Source organism: Coenobita brevimanus, chromosome 6 (assembly GCF_032717465.1).
Source record: "Coenobita brevimanus isolate Jiangsu-jjx chromosome 6, ASM3271746v2, whole genome shotgun sequence".
NCBI lineage: Eukaryota > Metazoa > Arthropoda > Malacostraca > Decapoda > Coenobitidae > Coenobita > Coenobita brevimanus.
The window spans coordinates 40,160,167-40,185,450 of NC_136959.1; the positions used below are offsets into that span (position 1 = coordinate 40,160,167).

A 25,284-nucleotide genomic window follows, 5' to 3' on the forward strand; every position below is an offset into this window, starting at 1 on the left:
CAGTTTTTGTATGTTTTTTATACAGATAGGTGCTGTGGGTATAATAGACTAAATGAGTTATATTACTACGGAATTATATATATTGATTATATATATATATATATATATATATATATATATATATACAGTACAGTAATCACTCTAATATCCGGACGCCCAATAACCGAACATCCCCACTAACCGAACCTTATCATCCTGGGATCAAACATTCCCAAATCGATTTTTTGCCGTCCGTAATTTGAACTTGCCGCGCGCGCCGCGTGAGAGCATTGTTTTGGTTCGTCATTCCTCCGACGTCCGATAGAGCGCCGCTGCATCCTCCCCACTTCCCACCTGTCTCTCACCGCGACTGGACCTACGCTCTTCGCAATGGCTGCCCACGTGCTCGCTTTTGTGGCGGTGCCATACTTGCTGCAAGGCCTCCTGCTGCTCTCTGCCCTCCTCTTAGTGTGTGTGATGATGGCCCCGCCTCCTGAGAAAAGGAAGAGAGTGGTGTTGACTCTGGAGAAGAAAAGGGAGATATTGGAGAAAGTTGATGCGGGTTGGTCTTCTTCACGCATTCTCCGCGAGTTTAACCTGGCCCGGTCGACTTTGCTCGATATCAAGCGTTCCCGAGACAAACTCATGCAGTACACGGCTGACTTCTCGTTGAGAAGCAAACGCAACGTGGGAAGGAAGGTTATGTTTACCCCCAAGTTTGCAGAAATCAACCGATCCACGTTGATTTGGTACCGACAGCAACGTGCAGCTGGTGTGATGGTACGTGGAACATAGCTGAAGGCTGATGCTTAAAAGTTTGCAAGGCTTCACGACGCCCTAGACTTCAAGGCATCCAAGGGTTGGCTCTTCGCGTTCAAGTTGCGACATGGCCTTACTAACCGTAAAGCACATGGCGAAGCATTGGACGCTAACGAAGATGGAGTTGACGAGTTTCGGCACAAGGCGAAAGGCTTGATCGACAGGGAGGGCCTCACTCTCGGTCAAGTCTATAACACAGACGAAACTGGCCTATTCTATCACTCGCTGCCAACGAACACTCTAGCCGATGAGACGGAGAAGTGTGTACCTGGCCGCAAGCTTTCTAAGGAATGGATATCTGCTTTGTGTTGTGCCAGTGCTAACGGCATGCACCGGCTTAAGCCCGTTGTTGTTGGCCGTGCAAAGCAGCCTCGGTGCCTTCGTGGGGTGATGGATGTCCTTCCTGTCGTATGGTACCATTCTTTGAAAGCATGGTTCACAGCTGTGATTTTCAAAGACTGGTTTCACCGTCACTTCGTCAAGGAGGTCATCCAGTACCAGATGGAGACACTGGGAATTCCTTGCGACCAGGTAAAGGCTCTCCTTCTCCTCGACAATGCACCTGCCCACCCGTGCGACAAGGACTTGGTTGCTGAGAATGGCCGTATTAGGTGCATGTTTCTGCCACCTAATACGACTGCTCTCATTCAACCCATGGACCAAGGAGTGATCGTGGCAACAAAGCGCCTGTACCGTCGGAAGTTCCTGGACGAGGTGATGGTTGTTCTCGAGAACGAGGACGAGCGCAGGGAAGGACGTGACACTCGAGGCAAGCGGACTTTGGAAAACCTTCACCGCTGCAACATCAAGTCTGCGCTGTACAACTGGGCTAGTGCATGGAAGGAAGTCCCTGTGAAAACTCTTGAAAATGGCTGGTCTCGTCTGCTTCTCGGAACAGATGTGGAGTACGATTTTCTAGGGTTTGACGTGGATGACTTCCATGCACGGCTACGTACGCACGGCGACGATGTTGATGTGGACGATGTTCGTGAGTGGTTGGACGACGACGAGGGCGATCCTGGGTATCAGACGTTGTCTGATATCGAGATCGCGTCTTCGGTTGCTGGTGTCAGTCCCGAACTTGAAGATTCCGACGACGAAGGCGATGATGATGCGGACTCCTCTCAGCAGGACACTACTCCAGCCATCCCCAAGCTGAGCGCACTCCGGGAACATCTAGAGTTCGTCCTAGACTACCTGGAACACCCGGACTGCGACAGGGAGATGGGGCCCTTGGGACTTGTGGAGGAAGTGCGTGCTTTCCGGCAGCGCATCATCAATCGCCAGAATCGTCGGTCCTTGCGTCAGTCAACGATTGACAGTTTTTTCAGGCCCGTGACCCCCGCTGTGCCAAGCCCTGGTTCCACTCCGTTGCCTCCCCAAGACAGGCCCTCATGCTCCGAGCCACAGCCCAGCACATCAGCTACATTGGAGTCACCGCTCGATGTGAGTTTGCGGCTTTCTTCAGAGTCTTCTATAGTCGGTACGCCATCACCACGACCCACCGATGCTCCCCTTGGTCGCCTGCCAGTGATACTCTCGGACTCTGACAGTGAATAAACAGCAAGAACTTCTCCACTAGACCACATGGGAATTTTGAGTTGTGCAGTGAAAAAAACGGTGTGTTGTGTTAAGGATTTAAAGTTGAGAGAAAAGACTCAATGGAAAAGAAATTTAACGTAACTAACCTTCTTTGTTTTGGCTTTAGAAATTGAAAAGATTGGGAAAAGTTTATGTGCAACATTAAAGTTAACTGGAACATTATTTGGACTAAAGTGAACACTGTGAAGAGAACGGACTTCTGTGTGTTATTGACTAAGTTCAGTGCAAGACTTCAGGAAGAGTGTACTGCAAGTGCTTCAGGAAATCGTTCTTACTGTCAGTGTCCGAGAGGAGGCGGTTATTCATCGAGGTGGCCAGGGACTTGCTGTAAGTAGCCAGAATGTTTCATATTGTACTTTTTTCCATACTATACTTACCAGAATGTTTCATACTGTACTTTTTTCCATACTATACTTACCTCATGCATGTGCAGTAGGAATGTGTTTTTCAGAGTTAGGCTAGGTTAGGGTCCATAAGTACCAGAATGTTTATTAATGTAAGAACATACTTCTAAACCCTCATTTTATGTTTCTTTTGCATTTATTTCAGTGATTTATGTGCCTTATTGGTGTGATTTGGGTGTTAAATAGGTGCTATGCATGTCCAGAGGGAGTTGTATAGGTGTTTCTCTGAGTTAGGGTCCATAAGTACAAGTCCATAAGCTGGGGCCCAATATCCGGACGAAACCAATAACCGAACCTACCGATGGCTCTATTGATCCGGATATTGGAGGGGTTACTGTGTGTGTGTGTGTGTGTATATATATATATATATATATATATATATATATATATATACAGTAATCCCTCCAATATCCGATGTAATAGAGCCAAAGGCATGTCCGGATAGTGATCCTGTCCGGATATTGGGCCCCAGCCTCCTGGGCTTGTACTTATGGACCCTAACTCAGAAAAACACCTATACAACTCCCTCTGGACATGCATTGCACCTATTTAAGACCCAAATCACACCAATAAGGGACATATAAGACTGAAATAAATGCAAAAGAACCATAAAATGAGGTTTTAGAGGTGAGTTTATACAATATTAAACAATCTGGGTATTTACAAGTCCCTGGCTCCTGGACTGGTTTGAACCGCCAGTTTGCAGTCCACAGTTAATCCTCTGCACTCTAAATTATAATTTCTTAACACTGCACAACACTGTAAATTCCTGTGTGTTCTAGTGGCGAGGTATTGCAGTTTATTCACTGTTTATTCACAAATAACAAGCACCTGTGGCTTGCACTGCTATGAGCATCTGCTCTCCATCGGAGTTAGGCTGTGATTGTTGATGATGGAGGGGTAACAGAGTTGCCAGATCGCAATGGCCACATTACCAAATTTGTAAAGCTAGCATTTATTCTTCACTAATTATATATACAAGTGGAAATACATGTAATCCCTCTCCTTATAATTAACACTATGTTGTTTATTTTCACGCTATGTAGGGTAGCAGATTAATCAGAGAGAGCAAACAATCCACTATCTCCATCCTGTGTATCCTCATACATGTGAAAAATCCATTTGGTAATGCATTGTCCGGACATACGGGAAACTCCCAAGACCACGTGTCCCTTGGATTGCGCAGTGCGCAATCCACAGGACAGGTGCGCAAGCGCAAATTTAGTTGTGCAAATGCAACTAAATTTGCACTTGCACACCTGCCTTTTCATGTGCGCAAGTGCAATATTGCACATGGTCTCATGCGGTACACAATGCGCAAACAATATTCACCAGAGTGCAACAATGAGCAATTGCGCTTTGCGCAAGTGTTTGCACACCTGCCCAGCACTGCAACCCCCCCCCCCTCCTTTTTTTTTCTTTTCACCAAGAGCATTGGGGCTTGGGGCTTAGTTCCAACAGTTATGGCAAGGGTAGCCAGTCTTGCATGCCTTTTATTGCCTTTAGGTGAACATCCCTTCATAAACTCCAACCATTCCTTGAATGTAAACCCTCTTTCACGACACCAAAACCCACTAGATCACCAGGCATCTTCTGGTTATATGGCATCCACCCAATGCAGTAAAGTCTCCCAGGTTACTGGATCTGCTATGTCATTCAGTGTACAACCACCTGAATGCAGCAGTACACTACTGTATAAGAATAGATACTGAATGCCCACACCTACCGCAGAACTGAGTTATACAAAGCTGTAAAGAAGCTGTCAAAACTTACACTGTGTTTATTCCAAATCTTGACTGTTTAGTGAGTGCCCACACTTATCACTGAACTAAGTTACATAAAACTGTACAGAAGCTGTCAAAACTAACCATATATTTATTCCAAATCTTGACCATGTGTGTGTGTGTGTGTGTGTGTGTGTGTGTGTGTGTGTGTGTGTGTGTGTGTGCGCGTGCGTGCGTGTGCATGCGTGCGTGACTCCGGACATAGGCTTCAGAGCCTGTTCCCAAGGCCCAGTAGTCCTCCTACACACCACTTCCACATGCCACCACTTTGGTGCTAACACCCACCATCCATATTGCAAACATGCTAGGGCTGCCTCATACAGGACTGGTGTACTGGTATTATTGAAGGTATTTTTACGACAAGTTGGTGGGTCTTCCGGTAGATCAGTAAAATCGTGCTCACACTTACAGAAATAAATAAAACTGTAAAGATACTGTTAAAACTTACTGTATATTTATTCCAAATCTTGACCATTTTAGATGACAGAGACAGTACGAACTCGGTTGTACTGTGGAACTCCAACTCCTTGATTGCATACCCATCATTGTGATCTTTCACCAGTACTGGCTTGTCTGAACGAATATCATACAGGAGAACCTAGAAGAATAGAAGAAATGAACAGATACTACAATATGAAACCTGTAAGGCACTGTACTACACCAAAAGGAGTTATATAAACACTCTGCAGTTTTATAAAATAAAATCAACAACTACAATGTGCAGCATTAGGTATCTAATAATGAAGAAGCTTCATCATCATCATTATCATCCAGACCTACTTTCTCATCCTACGGTGAGGTGAGGTAGGGTCCAGAATCAGAGAGAACCTGATAGAATGAGACACTAACCCAATTTTGTCCAAATGAATGGGTCACACTAACCCAATTTTGTCCAAATGAATGGGTCACACTCCCATTCATTCACCATTCAAGCCCCTGGAATCATGACTTCACCTGATTAATTATATACCGGTATATTAAAAAAAAAGAAAAAATACATAGTTTCTAATTCACCCATGTGAGTCAGTCCAATGACCATCACATTAAAATGAGGTGCCAAACCCTGGTCATATGCTCCTCTGTAAAAATTCACCCAGCCAGCGTGACCTTTTGTTAATTTCTTATCCTCAATGGCTTCCATACCTCTCTTTCTCATACACTTATTTACCATATCTATACACCTTCTTCTTGGCCTTAACACCCCTCCCCCCCTTCAAACTCACTCAGGTATACCATTTTCATCACTCTATTCATACAGTAAAAATCCTCTCATTCGGCATTTTCAGGATCAAGCAGGTGCTTGCAGCACTCATGCTCAAAGAGCCTCAAGAGCCTCACCTCAAGATCGTTCCCATAATTTTTATTCTAAAATGGGTCTAATGCCACTTGTTAACTTAGTATATCCGGGAGGTCTGAGTCAAGTCTCTCTCATGAATATATAGTGGCCCTTTATTTAGCGGATTAGTGTACTGGAAAGCTTAGTTTGATCTTACTTGATTTTGTCTTTTGGTTAAAATAAAGCGTTATATTACTATAATTTTTTACAGTGTATTTGATCGGGAAGGAAGGCGAATTCAAAAATTTTTCTAAAAAAATTATTCTAGCAAGAGGTGGAGGTGGAACAAAAAAATAATAAAATATTTTGTGGAGCTTAAAATTTTTTCTAGATCGGAATTGCTATAAAGTTTTTATTGTTAGTTTGACTATAATCTGAAAAAGAGATACTGCCCGTAAAACAAATAACCCAAAGTCAAATGGCCACCCCTTACGGGATTATGGCGTCTGGCAATAGACAGATAGATAGACACATATACAGTAACCCCTCCAAAATCCGGATCAATAGAGCCATAGGCAGGTCCGGATAGTGGTCCTGTCCGGATATTGGGCCCCAGTTTATGGACTAGTACTTACGGACCCTAACTCTGAAAAACACCTATACAACTCCCTCTGGACATGCATAGCACCTATTTAAGACCCAAATCACACCAATAAGGGACATAAAAGACTGAAATAAATGCAAAAGAACCATAAAATGAGGTTTTAGAGGTGAGTTTATACAATATTAAACATTCTGGGTACTTACAAGTCCCTTGGTCTTGGACTGGTTTGAACCGCCAGTTTGCAGTCCACAGTTAATCCTCTGCACTCTAAATTCTAATTTCTTAACACTGCACAACACTGTAAATTCCTGTGTGTTCTAGTGGCAAGGTATTGCAGTTTATTCACTGTTTATTCACAAAAAACAAGCACCTGTGGCTTGCATTGTTATGAGTATCTGCTCTCCATCGGAGTTAAGCTGTGACTGTTGATGTTGGTGGGGTAACAGAGTTGCCAGATCGCAACAGCCACATTACCAATCTCCTCAACTTTCATTGTCAAATATAACTTTTCATTACCAAATTCGTAAAGCTAGCATACAGTATATTCTTCACTAATTATATATACAAGTGGAAATACATGTAATCACTCTCCTTATAACTAACACCATGTTGATTATTTTCACACTATGTAGGGTAGCAGATTAATCAGAGAGAGCAAACAATCCACCGTCTCCATCCTGTGTATCCTCATACATGTGAAAAATCCATTTGGTAATGCATTATTCTAATGCATTACCAAACGAATTTTTCATTACCAAATTGGCCCACACTTGGTAATGAAAAATACCAAATGGCAACCTGACAGGGGAGGGGGGAGGGGGAGGAAGGAAGGGGTGAAGGGACCATGGTGTAACAGCTGTTTGGCGCCAGGCGGGAATTTCAAATTATGGGAGGGAAAAAAGTCAGATTTTTTTCGAATTTTTTGCAGTTTTTGGCCCATTTTGGGAATATTGGATCCCAGGAGGATTATGTCCGGTTAGTGGGGATGTTCGGATATTGGGCGTTCGGATATTAGAGGGATTACTGTATATATCTACAATTGCAACAGATCAGAAAGTACTGTATTAGGATTTGAGAATAAAATACTGACATGGATTCTTGGGGTAAAGCAGCAAGACAGAATTACAAATGAAAGAGTAAGGGATATTACGAGAGTGGAACCAGTTGATGAATATGTGAGACTGTCTCGCTGGAAATGGCTGGGGCACATATATAGAAAAGAAGGCACTTTAATACAGGATGTGCCACAGTGGACTGCTAGAGGAAGAAGAGGTAGAGGTCGGCCGAGGGAGACCTGGTTGAGGGCAATGAAAAGAGAAGCACGAGAGGAGTGTTGGTGGGACCTGAAGGAGATGGCAAGAGATAAATATTGGTGGAGACAGTTCATCGAGGCCCTATGCATCCCGTGGGGTGCCACAGGAAATGATTGCTTGATTGACATCTAAGGTAGGAATGCTACTTTGTAATGGTGAGCAGGCCTGAGTACTGTGTGAACCTAGTACAATATCAGTCAGACTACTACAACAGCTAGACCGAGCAGCACTCAGAGTAAAAGTACTTCTCCCCCTCCTTGTTCAGGGGTGAGGGCAAGGAGGATGCAGAGGGGAATGGCACAGCCACCTCATCCCCCACCTTTCCCAAGACCCTCTTGAGCAGAAGCCTCAGCCAGAAAAGGTGGTGGCCCATGGGGAGTGCGAACGAGAAGGATGCGGAGTAGGATGGCAGGACTACCCCATCCCCCATTTCTTCCGAGGCCCCCTTGGGCCAGATTGCAATACAATGGGGTAGTGGTGGCTTTTCAAGGATGGGGACGAGGAGGGCACAGAGGAGGTTGGCCAGGCCAACTGATATCTCTCCTTTCCTGAGACTCTCTTAAATCCCAGTCCTAGTGGGAAAGAGTGGTGAAGATGAGACTGCATGTGGACTGCTACCAGTAATGAAAAGGCTTGAGTACTGCTTACCCTTGTCAGCAGTCAAGCTACTAGCAACCCTACCTAGTAGCAGTCAGACTACTTGCAGCAGTCAGACTAAAAGAACTCCCCCACCCTCAGTCATAAGCCAGCCAAGATAGGTAATACTGACTGTTTTCCTTCCAAACAAAACCAATATTTACAGCGATTCCTTGGCTGTAGCACATTTGCTTATGACAGTTTTTGATATCACTTGAATTTGAAAATCCACACTCCTGCCATTATAGTGTATGTTTTGGCTAAAAACATTATCGCATGGCAGTGCAACCTGAGACTCACAAACAATGGTTCAGTGCATCAGCCCACAACGTCACACAAGTAAGCTGTTTTCATTTGCCATGACCTTTTAGCCACAAATACATGCTTTTCATTGGCACACTATCACGGCCCGGGTTGAATGAAATTTTCACAATGAGTTGCCCACACTCCAAAGTCATGAACATCAATAACTGAGGTCAAATACATGCTAATATTTTTTTTTATACAAACTGTAATCATCATTACTGTATTTAATAAACATATTACATTAATGATAAAATACTCAAAAAATTTTAAAAGCACTGGAGCAGTACACAACAGATGATGGACTGACCAACTTCTGATTATGACCAAGCACAGACTTCTTCATGTTAGTTTAGGCAGCAGAACTGCCTTACCGATTCACATCCCTTTCTCTCTGGTTGTTTTCTATATTATTCTTATAATTTTTATCGTGGTAAATGACTGTTTACTGATGACTTTGTTTCCATGTTCTTTTTATCAATGTACATCCCAATTCACTTGTCTGTTTATCAAGTGTAATGGCAGACTTTGTAAAACCTACTCAAATCTATTTTTTTTTTTTTTTTTTTTCGAACCTTATCTTGTGCGTGTGCACAAACAATTTCAGTTTTACTTTAATTTTCATAGAATGATTACTCTACAGACAACATCTGACATGAAACAGGACATATATGAAATGACGATCAATAGATTAGGGATAACTATGATATTTTAGAAGCCTCTGCGGTACAGTGGTAAAGTGTGTGTTTTTGTACACTGAAGAACAAGGGTTCGTGCCCCTCCAGAATATAAACTTTGGGAGCGCTCTTCTGACCACGTACTGCTTAGGCGGACATAAGGGGTGCTGTAGTTGAACCAGTGTCGCATACTATAATGTATGCATCCACCCAGTCGGCTTGCACGGGCCGATTACACTTGGTTCACAGACTACACACACTTCCAAAGCCACTCCAACACAACATTTTTTTTTTTTTTTTTATGTGAGGAAGAAGGAACCAAAGGCCACGAGCCCGCAAACTTCTTCCTTCCAAGAGAAAAACAAAATACAAGAGACAGCCAAATTCAAGATCCGATCATTCCGAGATGCCTGGACACACTGCGTTTGAAAGACTGGAGATCATAGGCAGTAGGAAATAGAGAGAGAGAGAGAGAGAGAGACAGTTCTAGAGTTGACCTTTTGCATACATGAAGGACTGGGAGTAATGGTTAACTCTTGCATTAGAGAGTTGGACAGAAAAGGGATGAGAGTTTGCTGCTAGATGGGTGCTATGCGCCCGTCATAGAGGTGGAAGAATAAGTTCAGAGGAGCAGTGACCATTGAAGTAGCAACAGAAAAGAGATAAAGATGCAACAGTGCCGCGAAGAAACAGATGTTGAAGGAAGTCAGTAAGAGGAAGAGAGTTTTTTTTCATTCATTCATTGCCAGACGCCATGTATCCCAAACGGGGTGGCCAAGGGCTTAGAGTTAATTGTTTTACAGGGAGGGGCACTAATCCCCCACCAACCCCACTTGACACGTAGGGAGAACGTTATGCCAACACCATCTGGTGTTCCCAGGCGGTCACCCATCCAGCTAAAATACATAAAATTCTATATTATGCTGTACTCTACCCAGGGGCGGACAATACCCTTTACAGTGTCAACAATTGTGCAGAGGTAAAGAGGGAATGGAGTCGGCTTAGCACACCTAATCTCTTGGAAGCAGATTTTACAAGAGATGTAATATGTTCTGCCTGTGGGTGACTCTACACTGAGTGACAAGCCAAATGATTTCCTGCACACCAGGAAACCATTTACTAGGCTGGGTGGTAACCATATTACCAAATTTTGGTGCCAGGTGGTTTAGCGGGTAATTATTGCACTCCAATCGGATTGGTGAAGGTTTATATCCAAGGGGCAGTAGGAGTTTATTGCTCACATAATGTCACTCAGGGATGAGTGAGGCTGGTCACTCTCATCTTACATGTCAGGATCAACTTCCCTAGCCCCGGGCTCCTACGCTCCTAATGGAGTAACATTGGATTGGATGATGAATGAATGAATGATGTAATATAAGGCGCTCCGAGCCAGAGGGACGACTGTGCATTTTGCTTATTTTTGGTAATTAGTTGTTAACCTTTGACATGGCTAATTATACAATAGTAAAATTATACTTATATGCATTTTATTGTTTAGCTTGAAAGTGTTAGCCAAGACGATTAAAATGGTGGTAAACATGACATGTTTAAAGTATATTACAGTTTGGTAATTAGATGTCAATGCAAATAAGCAAAATGCACTGTCACCCCTCTGGCTCAGAGTGCCTCATATGATCTTTCCAAGATAAGTCCCGAGTAAATGAAACCCCAAGCATGTTCAAGGATGATGCAGGATTAAGCTGAATATTATTAAACATTAGTGGGTATACCTGTGGAAGATTTTGTCGGTTTGATACGTGTAAAAACTGAGTCTTTCATGCATTATAAACAACCAGACTATTTTTACCCCAGTCAGAGATATGAGCCAAGTCAGACATTAGGTGCGCCATAGCCTAATCCCTTGTTTGCTGAAGTAACTGCTGAGATGGACGTTGTGGGAACCGAATGGAAGGGTGAAGGGTGAAGTCATCAGCGTATGAGTGGATAGGGTAAGATGTACAGCTTAGAAGGTCATTGATGAATAAAAGGAAGAGTTGGTGATAGGACTGAGCCCTGAGAAAAACCACTGTTAACAGATTGAGGAGAAGAACAATGGTCATCTACAACAGTGGCTATAGAACGACCAGAAAGGAAGCTAAGGTTGAAGGCACAGATAGAAGGATAGAAACCGCAAGAGGGCAGTTTGGAAATTAAAGATTTGTGCCAGACTCGATCAAAAGCCTTTGAGATGTCAAGTGCAATGGCAAAGCTTTCGCCAAAGTCCTGAAAGGAGGATGACCAGGAGTCTGAAAGGTAGGTGAGAAGATCGCCAGTGGAGCGTCCCTGACGGAACCCATACTCATGATCAGAAAGAAGGTTCTGATAGGAAAGATGCTTAAAATTTTTCTATTAAGAACTGACTCGAAAACTTTCAAGATACAGGATGTTAAAGCAACTGGACGATAGTTAGAGGGTTGGGAATGGTCACCCTTCTTTGGGACTGGCTGAATGAGAGCAAACTTCCGGCAAGAAGGTACAAGTTGATAGACAAAGGCGAAAGAGTTTGCCTAGGCAGGGTGTCAGCACAGAAGCACAGTTCTTGAGGACAACAGGAGGGACTCCATCAGGCCCGTATGCCTTAATAGTACTGAGGCCAATGATGGCAGAAAATACATCAGCTGAAGAAATTTTAATGTTAGCCATGAGGAAGTCAGAGGGGGGAAGTGATGGAGGAACAGCACTGGAATCGTCTAAGGTGGAACTGGAGGAGAAAGTCTGAGTGAAGAGATCTGCTTTATCAGTAGAAGAAATAGCTAAAGAGCCATCAGAGTAGAAAAGAGGAGGGAAGGATGATGAGGTAAAGTTGTTAGAAAGGTTTTAGGTAAGGTGCCAGAAGGAGCAAGAAGAATTCGAGTTGGAGAGTTGAGAGCATTTAGCATGGATGAAATTATTTTTAGCAGAGCGAGGAACAGACTTAGCACGATTCCGGGCAGAAACATTTAAAAGATGTGATTCAGGGGTGGGTTGGCTCCGGTACCTTTTATAGGCCCTCTCCTTGTTGCGGACAGCATTAGAACAAGCGTGATTAAACCAAGGCTTTCTTGCATTAGTCAAAGGATATGAGAAAGGAATGTATGCTTCCATGCCCGAGAGAATAACCTCCGTAATGCGCAAGGCACACTCAGATGGCTCCCGGCCATGGAAGCAATAATCATTCCAGGGAAAATCAAAGAAGTACTGCCTGAGGGCCTCCCAATCCGCAGCTCCAAAGTGCCACAGACGATGTTTCTTTGGAGGGTCCACAGGTCGTACCGGAGCAATAGGACGGTTAAGGTGATAAGGTTGTGATCGGAGGAGCCCAACGGAGAGAAAAGATTATCAGTGTAAGCAGAAGGATTAGTTGTAAGAATGAGGTCAAGTATGTTGGAGCTCTCTCCAAGGCAGTCAGGGATAATGGGAGGGTGCTGTACAAGCAGCTCTAGGTCATTAAGGCTACAAAAGGTGTAGGCTTGTTCACCAGGTGGATCAGTGAAAGGAGAGGAGAGCCAAAGGTGGTGGTGAACATTGAAATCTCCTAGAATGGAGATTTCAAAGAAAGGTGAAATGGATAGAATGTGTTCCATCGTAGAAGTAAGACAGTCAAAGAATTTTTGATAAGTCAGCAGAATTAGGAGATAAGTAAACAGCGCAGATATATTTAGTCAGAGAATGACAGGAAAGGCGAAGCCAGAGTGTGGAGAATTCAGAAGAATTGAGTTCAGGAATATGAGAGCAATAAGTCGTTACGTATCCTGTATATACACAACAGCCATCTTTGGCTTTGAAATATGTATATAGAAAGTAGGAGGATACAGAAAAGGGTGTGTTGTCAGTTGCCTCAAACATCTGAGTCTCAGTTAGAAAAAGGTGAGGTTTAGAGAAGGAGAGGTGGTATTCAACAGAGCGAAAGTTAGAGGAAAGGCCACGAATGTTGCAGAAATGAAGAAAAAGAGAGTCAGACAGTGGTTCCAGGCAGCTCGAGTCATCACCAGGAGAGGGACAGAAGGTGGGGGCATTTATGGTCCCCCCCCCCCAGGGGACTCCAAGGCCACGTGTTGTGCTGCCATGACTTTTTTTGAATTTTGGAAATGGAAGTGTGGTGTGTACTGTGCATGTAGTTTGGTGTTGATAGAGAAACTTGTATTAAGGAGCATGCTGTCCTACTCTCTGTGTTACTGAGACACTGAAAAAGTTCAGCAAATGGGGATGGTTGGGATCTAGTCCCAAGGGCTGATGAAACTGGAGCTCCAGCTCTCCTTCCCATCAGCTTTCCATCCAACTTGGGAGTACTGCCCTGCTCGACTGCTGCTACAGTCTACTCCTTGGAAATTGCACATACAAGCACTTCTCACCCTACATACAATGTCTACCAGACAGCCTAAGGCACTTGGTAGAGATACATTGGCTGTATCATCCCCACTTCAGTCGGGATAGGCTGGTTCTGCAGTGGACACTCAAATGGATGATGATGATGATAATGATATTTTATATCTTTTCTGTATCATGGGCTTTTTCCACTAAATGCTGCTATTTTATTTCTAGATCTTTCTCTGTGACATTTGTGATTAGTTGGTAGTATTATTTACAGTATTTCTTCAGTTACCATGATGATCACAGCATAAAAAATAAATAAAATAATTAGTCAATTAATTTTAAAAATGACCTAACTCTGCATGTAAACTGACTCTGCCCATACTGAAGCATCATCTGCACCTTACATGTTGTGAACAGCTTCCTTATGAGTTATAATATACAGTACTGAAGACTGGTATACAAAATCAGGCAATAAAATATAAATACACGAGCAATGATGTGGGGGATCAGTGAAATACAGGTGATGTGTCAACCTACCTGGCCTGTTTGTGTGCCGACTCCAAGTGTGAGAGCATCATTGTATGCCAATGCAGTAATTCCCAAGTGTTTCATAGACCTGCAGCTGTTCACTCTGTAAAAGAAATAAAATTTGCTATATACAAATTTAATGTAATTTGCTGCAGTCAACGGTTATGTCCATAGAGAAAAGTCACTTAGGTATATATGATATGAGATGCACCAGATACTAATGACAAAAATGGATATACAAGGTGCAACCCAAAAGTTGTTGAAATTTAAATAAAGAAGGTAAAAAAAAAAATTATGCCAAGTTCTAATCACCACCATCCCCTGCAAAGTAGTCTACTTGGGCACACAGACATAAATTCCAGTGCTTCTCCCACGATTGGAACACGTTCTGAAAGTCCTTAAGCATCAGCTTGTACAGGACCTTCTGAAATTCCTTCTAGATCCCCTCAGTGGTGTCAAATCTCACTTCTTTCAGCTGGATTTTCATATTTGGAAAGAGGAAAAATCGCCAGGAGCCAAATTTGTGTGGTGAATATGGAAAGTGGGAGACCACTAGCATGTTTTTTTTATGCCAAAAAATGCTGAACAACAAGGGCTGTGTGTGCAGGCGCACTGCCATGATGAAACACCCATAAGTTTGTGCACCACTTGTCTGGATGTTCTTGCCTCACATCCACATGAAGTCATCTCACAACATCACAGTAGAACTTTGCATTGACAGTCTGTCCTTGAGGAATTAATTACTTATGAATAAAGCCTTCCGTGTCGAAGAAAGTGATAAGCATTGACTTCAAATTGCTCTTGACCTAAGGTGTCTTCTTTGGTCGGGGCAAAACTGGGCTCTTCCAATGCAATGACTGTTGTTTGGTTTCCAAGTCGTACCCGTAATCTCAGCTTTCATCACTAGTAATGACACGAGTGGAAGTTAAGGTCTTTTCCGGCCATTTCCTTGAGCTCCAGGCAGACCTCCATGCAATACTGCTTTTACTCATCTGTCAAGAGTTTTGAGATAAACTCGGGGGCGATTCATCTCATGTCAAGATCATGAGAAAAAATGCATTGGCAAGTTCCATACAATAGGCTAACTATACTGTATTACAAACATCGTGGACTGTCCTAATGTGATTTTCACGGAGAGTTGCATGAACTATGGCCTCACTGTCAGAAGATGAACTGGTGGAAAGGCAATCAGAATGTGCATCGTCATTTGTTAACATTCATTCGTTTATAAAATTCTTAACCCTTCTATGGCGGGCAAAAATGTCAAGTAGCATAACTCAGAGGCAGGCCTCTATCTATCTATCTATTGCCAGACGCCTCAATCCCGTTTGGGGTGGCCACAAACAAATCGCCTCCAAGTCGCCCTGTCCCCTGCCATTTCACTGCCCTGCTCCCAACTCACACCCCCCTCTCTCATATACCTCTCCACCCCATCCCTCCATCTCATCCTTGGCCTCCCCCTCCCTCTTCCCCCCTCCACCTCACTCACATACACTCTCTTCATCAGTCTTTCACCCTCCATCCTCTCCACATGGCCAAACCACCTCAGTGTGTTCCTCATTACGCTTCCTATCACATCCACATCAACACCACAACGCTCCTTTATATCCTCATTCGTCAGCCTGTCTCTCCATGTAACTCCACAGGCTCCTCTTAAATAACTCATTTCCACTGCTCTCACTCTTGACTTGTGTCCTTCCAACAACGTCCAAGCTTCACTTCCATACGTTAGAGTTGGTATCACAATACCGTCATGTTGTAACTTTTTCACTTGCATGCTCACTTCCCTGTTTCTTATCACTGCTTTCAAAGAACCAGCAACCTTTCTTCCCTGCTGTACCCTTTCAAGCACTTCACCCTCCAAACCTCCATCCTTACTCATCACAATACCCAAATACTTAAACGTACTCACATTTTCCAATTCCTCACCATCCAACCTCGCTGTACATTCACTGACTTCACCTCTCTCAAAGACCATCACTTTACTCTTCCCTACATTCACCTTTAGATTCCGTTTCTTACACACACTCACAAACTCATCCATCGAGCCTTGCAGCTCCCCTTCGTCTTCACTCAACAACACAGTATCATCTGCAAACAACAGTACAGGGAGTTTCCAAACACTATCCTCTCTCACCAGGGCCACTCCAACATCCACTACCCTACCTTGTACCTCTTTTATTACCCCATCCATGTACAGATTGAACAACCACGGAGACATGACACATCTCTGTTTCAACCCAACTTTCAAAGAGGAAAATTTACTTAGTTCACCATCCACACGCACTGCAACCTTCACACCATCGTATATACTCTTCACAGCATTCAACGACTTCCCATCTACTCCATATATTCTTAACACTTTCCACTATCCTTGTCTATCCACCCTGTCATATGCTTTCTCCAAATCCAAGAAAGCCGCATACAACTTCTTTCCCTTCTCTAGAAACTTTTCCACTAAAGATCTAAGAATGAATATCTGATCTACACAACCTCCTCTCTTCCTAAAGCCTTTCTGTTCTTCTCCAACTAATTTCTCTGTTCTTTCTCTAACTCTGTCAACAAGTATCCTACCATACACTTTTCCTATTATACTAAGAAGACAAATGCCCCTATGATTACCACACACTTCGCTTTCCCCTTTTCCTTTGTACAAGGGAATAATTATACCTGACTTCCAATCCTCCGGGACTCTACCTTCCTCCCAGGCCAATCTGCACATCTTCCACATCCATTCAACTACTCTCTCTCCCCCATGCTTCAGCATTTCACCACACACTCCATCAATTCCTGGGGCTTTCCCCAATTTAACTTTCTTCATTGCTTCCACAACTTCTACTGATTTCTTCCTGTCTTCTCACCTCTCTCCTTCTCCCAGCCATTCCCCAGCCACTTATACTCGCATTACTTCCATCCTCTATGTTCAACAATTCCTTAAAATGTTCTCTCTATCTGCTCACTTTTTCTCCCTTCTCCACTAGTAATCTACCATTTTTATCTTTCACTCCCCTGCTAACTTCACTTCCACCCTGTCTTACTCTTTTCACCTCTTTCCAGAACATTTTCTTACAGTCCCTCCACTTTACACTTAAATTCCTTCAAAATTCCTCATCCACTCTTCTTACTCTATCTAACTAATCTTTTCACCTCTCTCTTTATTTCTACATATAACTCTCTCTTCCGCCTCTCAACATCTTCCACGCCCCTATTTCTCATCCATTCATTGTATGCTTTCTTCTTTTGTGCCACAGCCTGTCTCACCTCTTCAGTCCACCACGCTGTTCCTTGCACCCCCCTCCATCTTCTTTTCCTTCCACACACCACATCACATGCTGCACATATTTCTTCTGTAAATATCCTACACACACCTTCCACATCTCCCATCTGCTCCAATTCATATTTGCCCAATCGTTCCTCCACTTCTCTCTTATACTCTGCCTTTTTTTCATCCTCTTGTAACCTTGCCACTCTCCTTGCAACTACTCCTTCCTCTCGTCTTTCCCTTCTTCCATTCCTCCATCTTACTTGAATCCTAATTCTGGCCACCACCAAGTAGTGGTCAGAAACTCCACTCCCCCAACCTCTATAAGCTCTTGCATCCATTACACATCTTCGCATCCTTTCATCCACACACACATAATCAATCATTGCCTTCCTTTCATTCAGTTCACCACCCACCCTTCTCATCACTTGCCATGTATACCTGTGGATCATTTTATTCCTGAAGAGGGTATTGGCTATCACCAACCCCCTCCGAGCACAAATGTCCACTAACGCACTCCCATTCTCATCTATCTCAGCAGGCACACCCCACTCACCAACTATTCCATACACCTTCACATTCCCTACTTTACCATTCATAGCACCAATAAAAAACACTCTCTCATTCCTTCCAAACTTTTCCATGCACACTTCTACATTTGTCCAGAGGTCTTCTCTCACTCTTCTAGCACGATCTTGCGTTGGCGCATACACACACACAATCGCCCACATTTGTATTCCAACTTTCAACTTTACCCACACAATCCTTGACCCAACTGATTCATACTGTCTTACGCTCTTCTTCCATCTTTTACTCACAACTATACATGCTCCTTCCTTTGCCCTCTCATTCTCACCTACTCCTGCACATATACCCCATCCATACTCCCATTCTCTCACAACTTTCTCCTCTCCATTTTGTTTCAGTTATTCCACATACATCCACTTTCGCACCCTCAAGCACCTGGACAATCTCTCTCTCTTTCACCTCATCATTCACTCCTCTTACATTCCATGTACCCATTACCAAGTCCTTTGTCCAGTCCTGGGTCGTCATCGTTTGGTCAGTCCTTGTCCGAGGCTTCTTGTTTGTTTTTTTAGTTAGTTGTTTTCCGGGGAGGGGCACTAACCCTCTGCCAACCCTTTTAGTCGCCTTTTACGACAAGCAGGGATACTGGGGGAGTATTCTTGGAAAAAAATCCTACCCCCAGAGGCAGGCATATTTCAAGGAAAATAAAGTATCCCCAAAATTTTATCCTTATAAATACGAGTATATTAGGGTATGTTATAAAATAGAAAGGAACAGCATTATCGGCATCACCTGGAACATATTCACTATGATCACTATGTTTATCTTCTGTAAACTCAAAGTCAACATTACTCAAATCTGCTAACTTCTGATTCATTTCAGCTGATGCATCCAATATCCTTGGTGGCTTTTACTGGAGTTGAGGCAATGGGCCACCTGGGACGCTTGGCACACTAAGAGCGTCTACTAGCTGAAGTGTGTGGTGGAGGGGAGTGGGCACAAGAGGTAGAAGGCTTTGGACTACCTATAACAACAGCATGACAATGCTTGAGGCCCCTCAAGGCAGGCTGGTCAGTCACAGCAGGCAGTAGTGTGGCTAGAAGCATCCTAGTGTTGCCATACAGACTATAGTTTCCACACCTTATACAAAACAATGCAGGAAACATGAAAATGTAGCATTACTTGAGCCACCCTGCCTTATACACTTGTAATACAGTATTACATGAGTCGCTGAGGGGGGTTAAACCTGTCATAGGTTTGTGTGACCCCCAAAACAAATTCTTGTTTTAAAATTCTATGAGTTTCTGCTACGTTCTTCATGAGTTTCAAACAAAACTTGATACACGTATGTTGCTCTTTCACATCCTTCATTTATTAACCCCAAGTGTGCAAGCCGAGTTGGGACCTTCATGGAGCCATAGTGCCGGCCAATTCTGGACTCCCCCCCCCCCAACAGGTTAGAAATGACAAGAAAACATGGAAAACAATCATAAAAGTACTCACAGAAGCCTAAAAAGTCAATTCTGAGGTTGATTCTTGGCGGGTGGCTGAAATGTTCGGAGTAACGCCTGTAGACTTCATCGGCAGCTGCCGACACCCATGAAAGTTGAGGTAGGAGATCTTAATTTTCTTCATGGGTAACTATCCCAAATGACCCACGGACACACTTGGAAGGTATATAGATGATGTGGGAACTGTCCTCAAGTATAACTATGTGCAGGGGTGCATTATAACATTCGAGTAAGTGAGTGACTTTTTCAGATAATGTTCCTAATATTGGATTTTTTTGTTTTCACATGTAAACAAGTGTTTTCCCACACATTTCTATCCATTTCTCCTTTCTCTGAAATCTCCATTCTAGGAGATTTCAATGATCACGACCACCTTTGGCTCTCCTCTCCTCTCACTGATACACCTTTTCTATCCTTAATGACCTACAGAAGCTTGGACAGCATCCTAATCATATCCTGACTGCCTTAGAGAGAGCTCCAACATACTTGACCTCTTTCTTACAACTAAAGCTTCTGCTTACACTGTTAATCTTTTCTCTCCGTTGGGCTCCTCCAATCATAACCTTGTTATTTTAACATGTCCTATCGCTCCGGTACGGCATGTGGACCCTCCAAAGAAACGTCATCTGTGGCACTTTGGAGCAGCAGATTGGAGGGCCCTCAGGCAGTACTTCTTCGATTTTCCCTGGAATGATTAATTCTTCCATGGCTGGGAGCCATCCAAGTGTACCTTGCGCATTACAGAGGTTATTCTCTCGGGCATGGAAGCATACATTCCTTTCTCATATCCTTTGACTAATGCAAGAAAGTCTGGGTTTAATCATGCTTGTTCTAATGCTGTCCACAACAAGGAGAGGGCCTATAAAAGGTACCAGAGCCAACCCACCCCCGAATCACATCATTTTTACATTACTGCCTGGAATCATGGTAGGTCTGTCCTTCGCTCCGCTAAAAATAAATTCATTCATACTAAATGCTCTCAACTCTCCAACTCGAATTCTTCCTGCTCTTTCTGGCACCTTGCCAAAAACCTTTCTAACAATTTTACCTCATCATCCTTCCCTCCTCTTTTCAACTGTAATGGTTCTGCAGCTATCTCTTCTACTCAAATTCCATGTTAGACGATTCTGCTGCTGTTCCTCCATCACTTCCCCCCTCTGACTTCCTCACGGCTGACATTAAAATTTCTTGAGCTGATGTATTTTCTACCATCAATGGCCTAAATACTAACAAGGCATATGGGCTTGATGGAGTCCCTCCTGTTGTCCTCAAGAATTGTGCTTCTGTGTTTCCACCCTGCCTAGGTAAACACTTTCACCTTTGTTTTTCAACTTGTACCTTTCCTTCTTGCTGGAAGTTTACTCTCATTCAGCCTGTCCCAAAGAAAGGTGTCTATTCCCAACCCTCTAACTATCGTCTAGTTGCTTTAACATCCTGTGTCTCAAAAGTTTTAGAGTCTATTCTTTACAGAAAAAATTTAAAGCATCTTTCCTCTCACAACCTTCGTTCTGATCGTCAGTATGGGTTCCGTCAGGGATGCTCCACTGGCGATCTTCTCACCTACCTTTCAGACTCCTGGTCATCCTTCTTTTGGGACTTTGACGAAAGCTTTGCCATTCCACTTGAAATCTCAAAGGCATTCAATTGAGTTTGGCATAAATCTTTATTTTCCAAATTGCCCTCTTACGGTTTCTATCCTTCTATCTGTGCCTTCATCTATAGCTTTCTTTCTGGTTGTTCTGTAGCAGCTGTTGTAGACAGCTATCGTTCTTCTCCCAGATCTATCAACAGTGATGTTCCTCAGGGCTATGTCCTATCACCAACTCTCTTCCTTTCATATATCCATGATCTTCTAAGCAGTACATCATACCCCATCCCCTCGTATGCTGATGATTCCACCCTTCACCTTTCCATTCAGTTCCTGCAAAGTCTATCTCAGCAGTTACTTCAATGAACAAGGAATGAGGTTATGGCACACCTAATGTCTGCCTTGGCTCGTATCTCTGACTGGGGTAAAAATAAACATGTTGTTTGTAATGCATCAAAAACCCAGTTTTTACACCTATCAACCCATCAAAATGTTCCACAGGAGTACCCACTAATGTTTGTAATATCCAGCTCGGTCCTGCATCATCCTTGAACATGCCTGGGGAGTCATTCACTCGGGACTTATCTTGGAAGGATCTTATCACATCACTTGTAAAATCTGTTTCCAAGGGATTAGGTGTGCTAAGCCGACTCCGTGCCTTCTTTACCCCTGCACGGTTGTTAACTTTATACACGGGTTTTATTCGCCCCCTTGTAGAGTACAACTCTCATATGTGGAGAGGCTCCTCACATACAGCTCTTCTCAACAGGGTGAAGTCAAAGGCTTTTCATCTCATCAACTCTCCTCCTCTTACCGGCTCCCTTCAACCTCTGTCTCTTTGCCACACTGTTGCATCTTTATCTCTTTCCTATTGCTACTTCAATGGCCATTGCTCCTCTGAACTGCCTGCTTGCATCCCTCCAACTCAATTGTCTAGCAACAAACTCTCATCCCTTTTCTATCCAACTTCCTAATGCAAGAGTTAACCGTTACTCCCAGTCCTCCATTTATGCAACAGGTCAACTCTGGAACTGTCTCCCTTTGTCTGTGTTTCCTAGATCTCCAGTGTTTCAAATGCAGTGTGACCAGGCATCTTGAAATGAACAGATCTTGAATTTGGCCCTCTTTGTATTGTTTTTGTTTTTTTCTTGGAAGGGATTGTTTTGCAGGCTCAGCCTTTGCAGTGTGACCAGGCATCTTGAAATGAACAGATCTTGAATTTGGCCCTCTTTGTATTGTTTTTGGTTTTTTCTTGGAAGGGATTGTTTTGCAGGCTCAGCCTTTGGTTCCTTTTTCCTTGAAAAAAAAAAAAAAAAAAAAAAAAAAAAAAAAAAAAAAGAGAGAGATGCAGCAAATGCATCCACCCTGCAGAACACCACTTGACAAACAAATAAAAAAAGGGTGCATGCACTGCCACCATTCACACACCATAAAACATGCGGTTTATGCCCTGCTTCCAAACTTCAATAACTTTTGGGTACCAACTAATGAATCTGCAAAATGAAGAGAATGAAGGGTAAATGAAAGACCACAATGAGGCTGACGAACAAGTTGACGAGTTCAGCATTTGATATGCAAGTAGGCACAGTGGAATGGAATGGCAGACTACATCTAATACACTATGGTGTTTGAAGTTTCTATAATGGAAAAACAATGGAATGAATAATTTTATGTATATATACATATATATATATATATATATATATATATATACAGTAATCCCTCCAATATCCGGATTAATAGAGCCATCGGTAGGTTCGGTTATTGGTTTCGTCCGGATTTTGGGCCCCAGCTTATGGACTTGTACTTATGGACCCTAACTCAGAGAAACACCTATACAACTCCCTCTGGACATGCATAGCACCTATTTAACACCCAAATCACACCAATAGGGCACATAAATCACTGAAAAAAATGCAAAAGAAACATAAAATGAGGGTTTAGAAGTATGTTCATACATTAATAAACATTCTGGTACTTATGGACCCTAACCTAGCCTAACTCTGAAAAACACATTCCTACTGCACATGCATGAGGTAAGTATAGTATGGAAAAAAGTACAGTATGAAACATTCTGGTAAGTATAGTATGGAAAAAAGTACAATATGAAACTTTCTGGCTACTTACAGCAAGTCCCTGGCCACCTCGATGAATAACCGCCTCCTCTCGGACTCTGACAGTAAGAACGATTTCCTGAAGCACTTGCAGTACACTCTTCCTGATGTCTTGCACTGAACTTAGTCAATAACACACAGAAGTCCGTTCTCTTCACAGTGTTCACTTTAGTCCAAATAATGTTCCATTTTAATTTTGTGTTGCACATTAATTACCCAAGTTTAGTTTATTTTCCAAAGCCAAAACAAAGAAGGTTAGTTACGTTAAATTTTGTTTCCACTGAGTCTTATCTCTCATTTCGAAAACCTTAACACAAAACATCGTTTTTTTCACTGCACAACACTCAAAATTCCCGTGTGGTCTAGTGGAGAAGTTCTTGCTGTTTATTCACTGTCAGAGTCCGAGAGTATCACTGGCAGGCGACCAAGGGGTGCATCGCTGGGTCGTGGTGATGGCGTACCGACTACAGAAGACTCTGACGAAAGCCGCAAACTCACATTAAGCGGTGACTCCACTGTAGCTGATGTGCTGGGCTGTGGCTCGGAGCATGAGGGCCTGTCTTGGGGAGGCAACGGAGTGGAGCCAGGGCTTGGCACAGCGGGAGTCACGGGCCTGAAAAAACTGTCAATCGTTGATTGACGCAAGGAACGACGATTCTGGCGATTGATGATGCGCTGCCTGAAAGCACGCACTTCCTCCACAAGTCCCAAGGGCCCCATCTCCCTGTCGCAGTCCGGGTGTTCCAGGTAGTCTAGGACGAACTCTAGATGTTCCCGGAGTGCGCTCAGCTTGGGGATGGCTGGAGTAGTGTCATGCTGAGAGGAGTCCGCATCATCGTCGCCTTCGTCGTCGGAATCTTCAAGTTCGGGACTGACACCAGCAACCGAAGACGCGATCTCGATATCAGACAATGTCTGATACCCAGGATCGCCCTTGTCGTCGTCCAACCACTCACGCACATCGTCCACATCAACAACGTCGCCGTGCGTACGTAGCCGTGCATGGAAGTCATCCACGTCAAAGCCCAGAAAATCATACTCCACATCTGTTCCGAGAAGCAGACGAGACCAACCATTTTCAAGAGTTTTCACAGGGACTTCCTTCCATACACTAGCCCAGTTGTACAGTGCAGACTTGATGTTGTAGCGGCGAAGGTTTTCCAAAGTCCGCTTGCCTCGAGTGTCACGTTCTTCCCTGCGTTCGTCCTCGTCCTCGAGAACAACCATCACCTCGTCCAGGAACTTCCAACGGTACAGGCGCTTTGTTGCCACGATCACTCCTTGGTCCATGGGTTGAATGAGAGCAGTCGTATTAGGTGGCAGAAACATGCACCTAATACGGCCATTCTCAGCAACCAAGTCCTTGTCGCACGGGTGGGCAGGTGCATTGTCGAGCAGAAGGAGAGCCTTTACCTGGTCGCGAGGGATTCCCAGTGTCTTCGTCTGGTACTGGATGACCTCCTTGACGAAGTGATGGTGAAACCAGTCTTTGAAAATCACAGCTGTGAACCATGCTTTCAAAGAATGGTACCATACGACAGGAAGGACATCCATCACCCCACGAAGGCACCGAGGCTGCTTTGCACGGCCAACAACAACGGGCTTAAGCCGGTGCATGCCGTTAGCACTGGCACAACACAAAGCAGATATCCGTTCCTTAGAAAGCTTGCGGGCAGGTACACGCTTCTCCGTCTCCTCGGCTAGAGTGTTCGTTGGCAGCGAGCGATAGAATAGGCCAGTTTCGTCTGCGTTATAGACTTGACCGAGAGTGAGGCCCTCCCTGTCGATCAAGCCTTTCACCTTGTGCCGAAACTCGTCAACTCCATCTTCGTTAGCATCCAATGCTTCGCCATGTGCTTTGCGGTTAGTAAGGCCATGTCGCAACTTGAACGTGAAGAGCCAACCCTCGGATGCCTTGAAGTCTAGGGCGTCGTGAAGCCTTGCAAACTTCTCAGAAGCAGCCTTCAGCTCCGTTCCACGTACCATCACACCAGCTGCACGTTGCTGTCGGTACCAAATCAACGTGGATCGGTCGATTTCTGCAAACTTGGGGGTAAACATAA

At 43.8% G+C, this 25,284-nt stretch overlaps 1 protein-coding gene across 1 annotated transcript in view; it reads right to left on the minus strand.

Annotated features, from left to right (window-relative positions):
* Positions 1–25,284, minus strand: part of LOC145401028 (nucleolar protein 10-like) — a 259,963-nt gene that overhangs the window by 27,568 nt on the left and 207,111 nt on the right. Inside the window, exons 6-7 of the mRNA XM_080273404.1 lie at positions 14,228–14,321; positions 5,037–5,186 (exon numbers count right to left, since the gene is read on the minus strand). Coding sequence (XP_080129530.1) covers positions 5,037–5,186; positions 14,228–14,321 — 244 coding nt within the window. The remainder of the gene's footprint in view (positions 1–5,036; positions 5,187–14,227; positions 14,322–25,284) is intronic.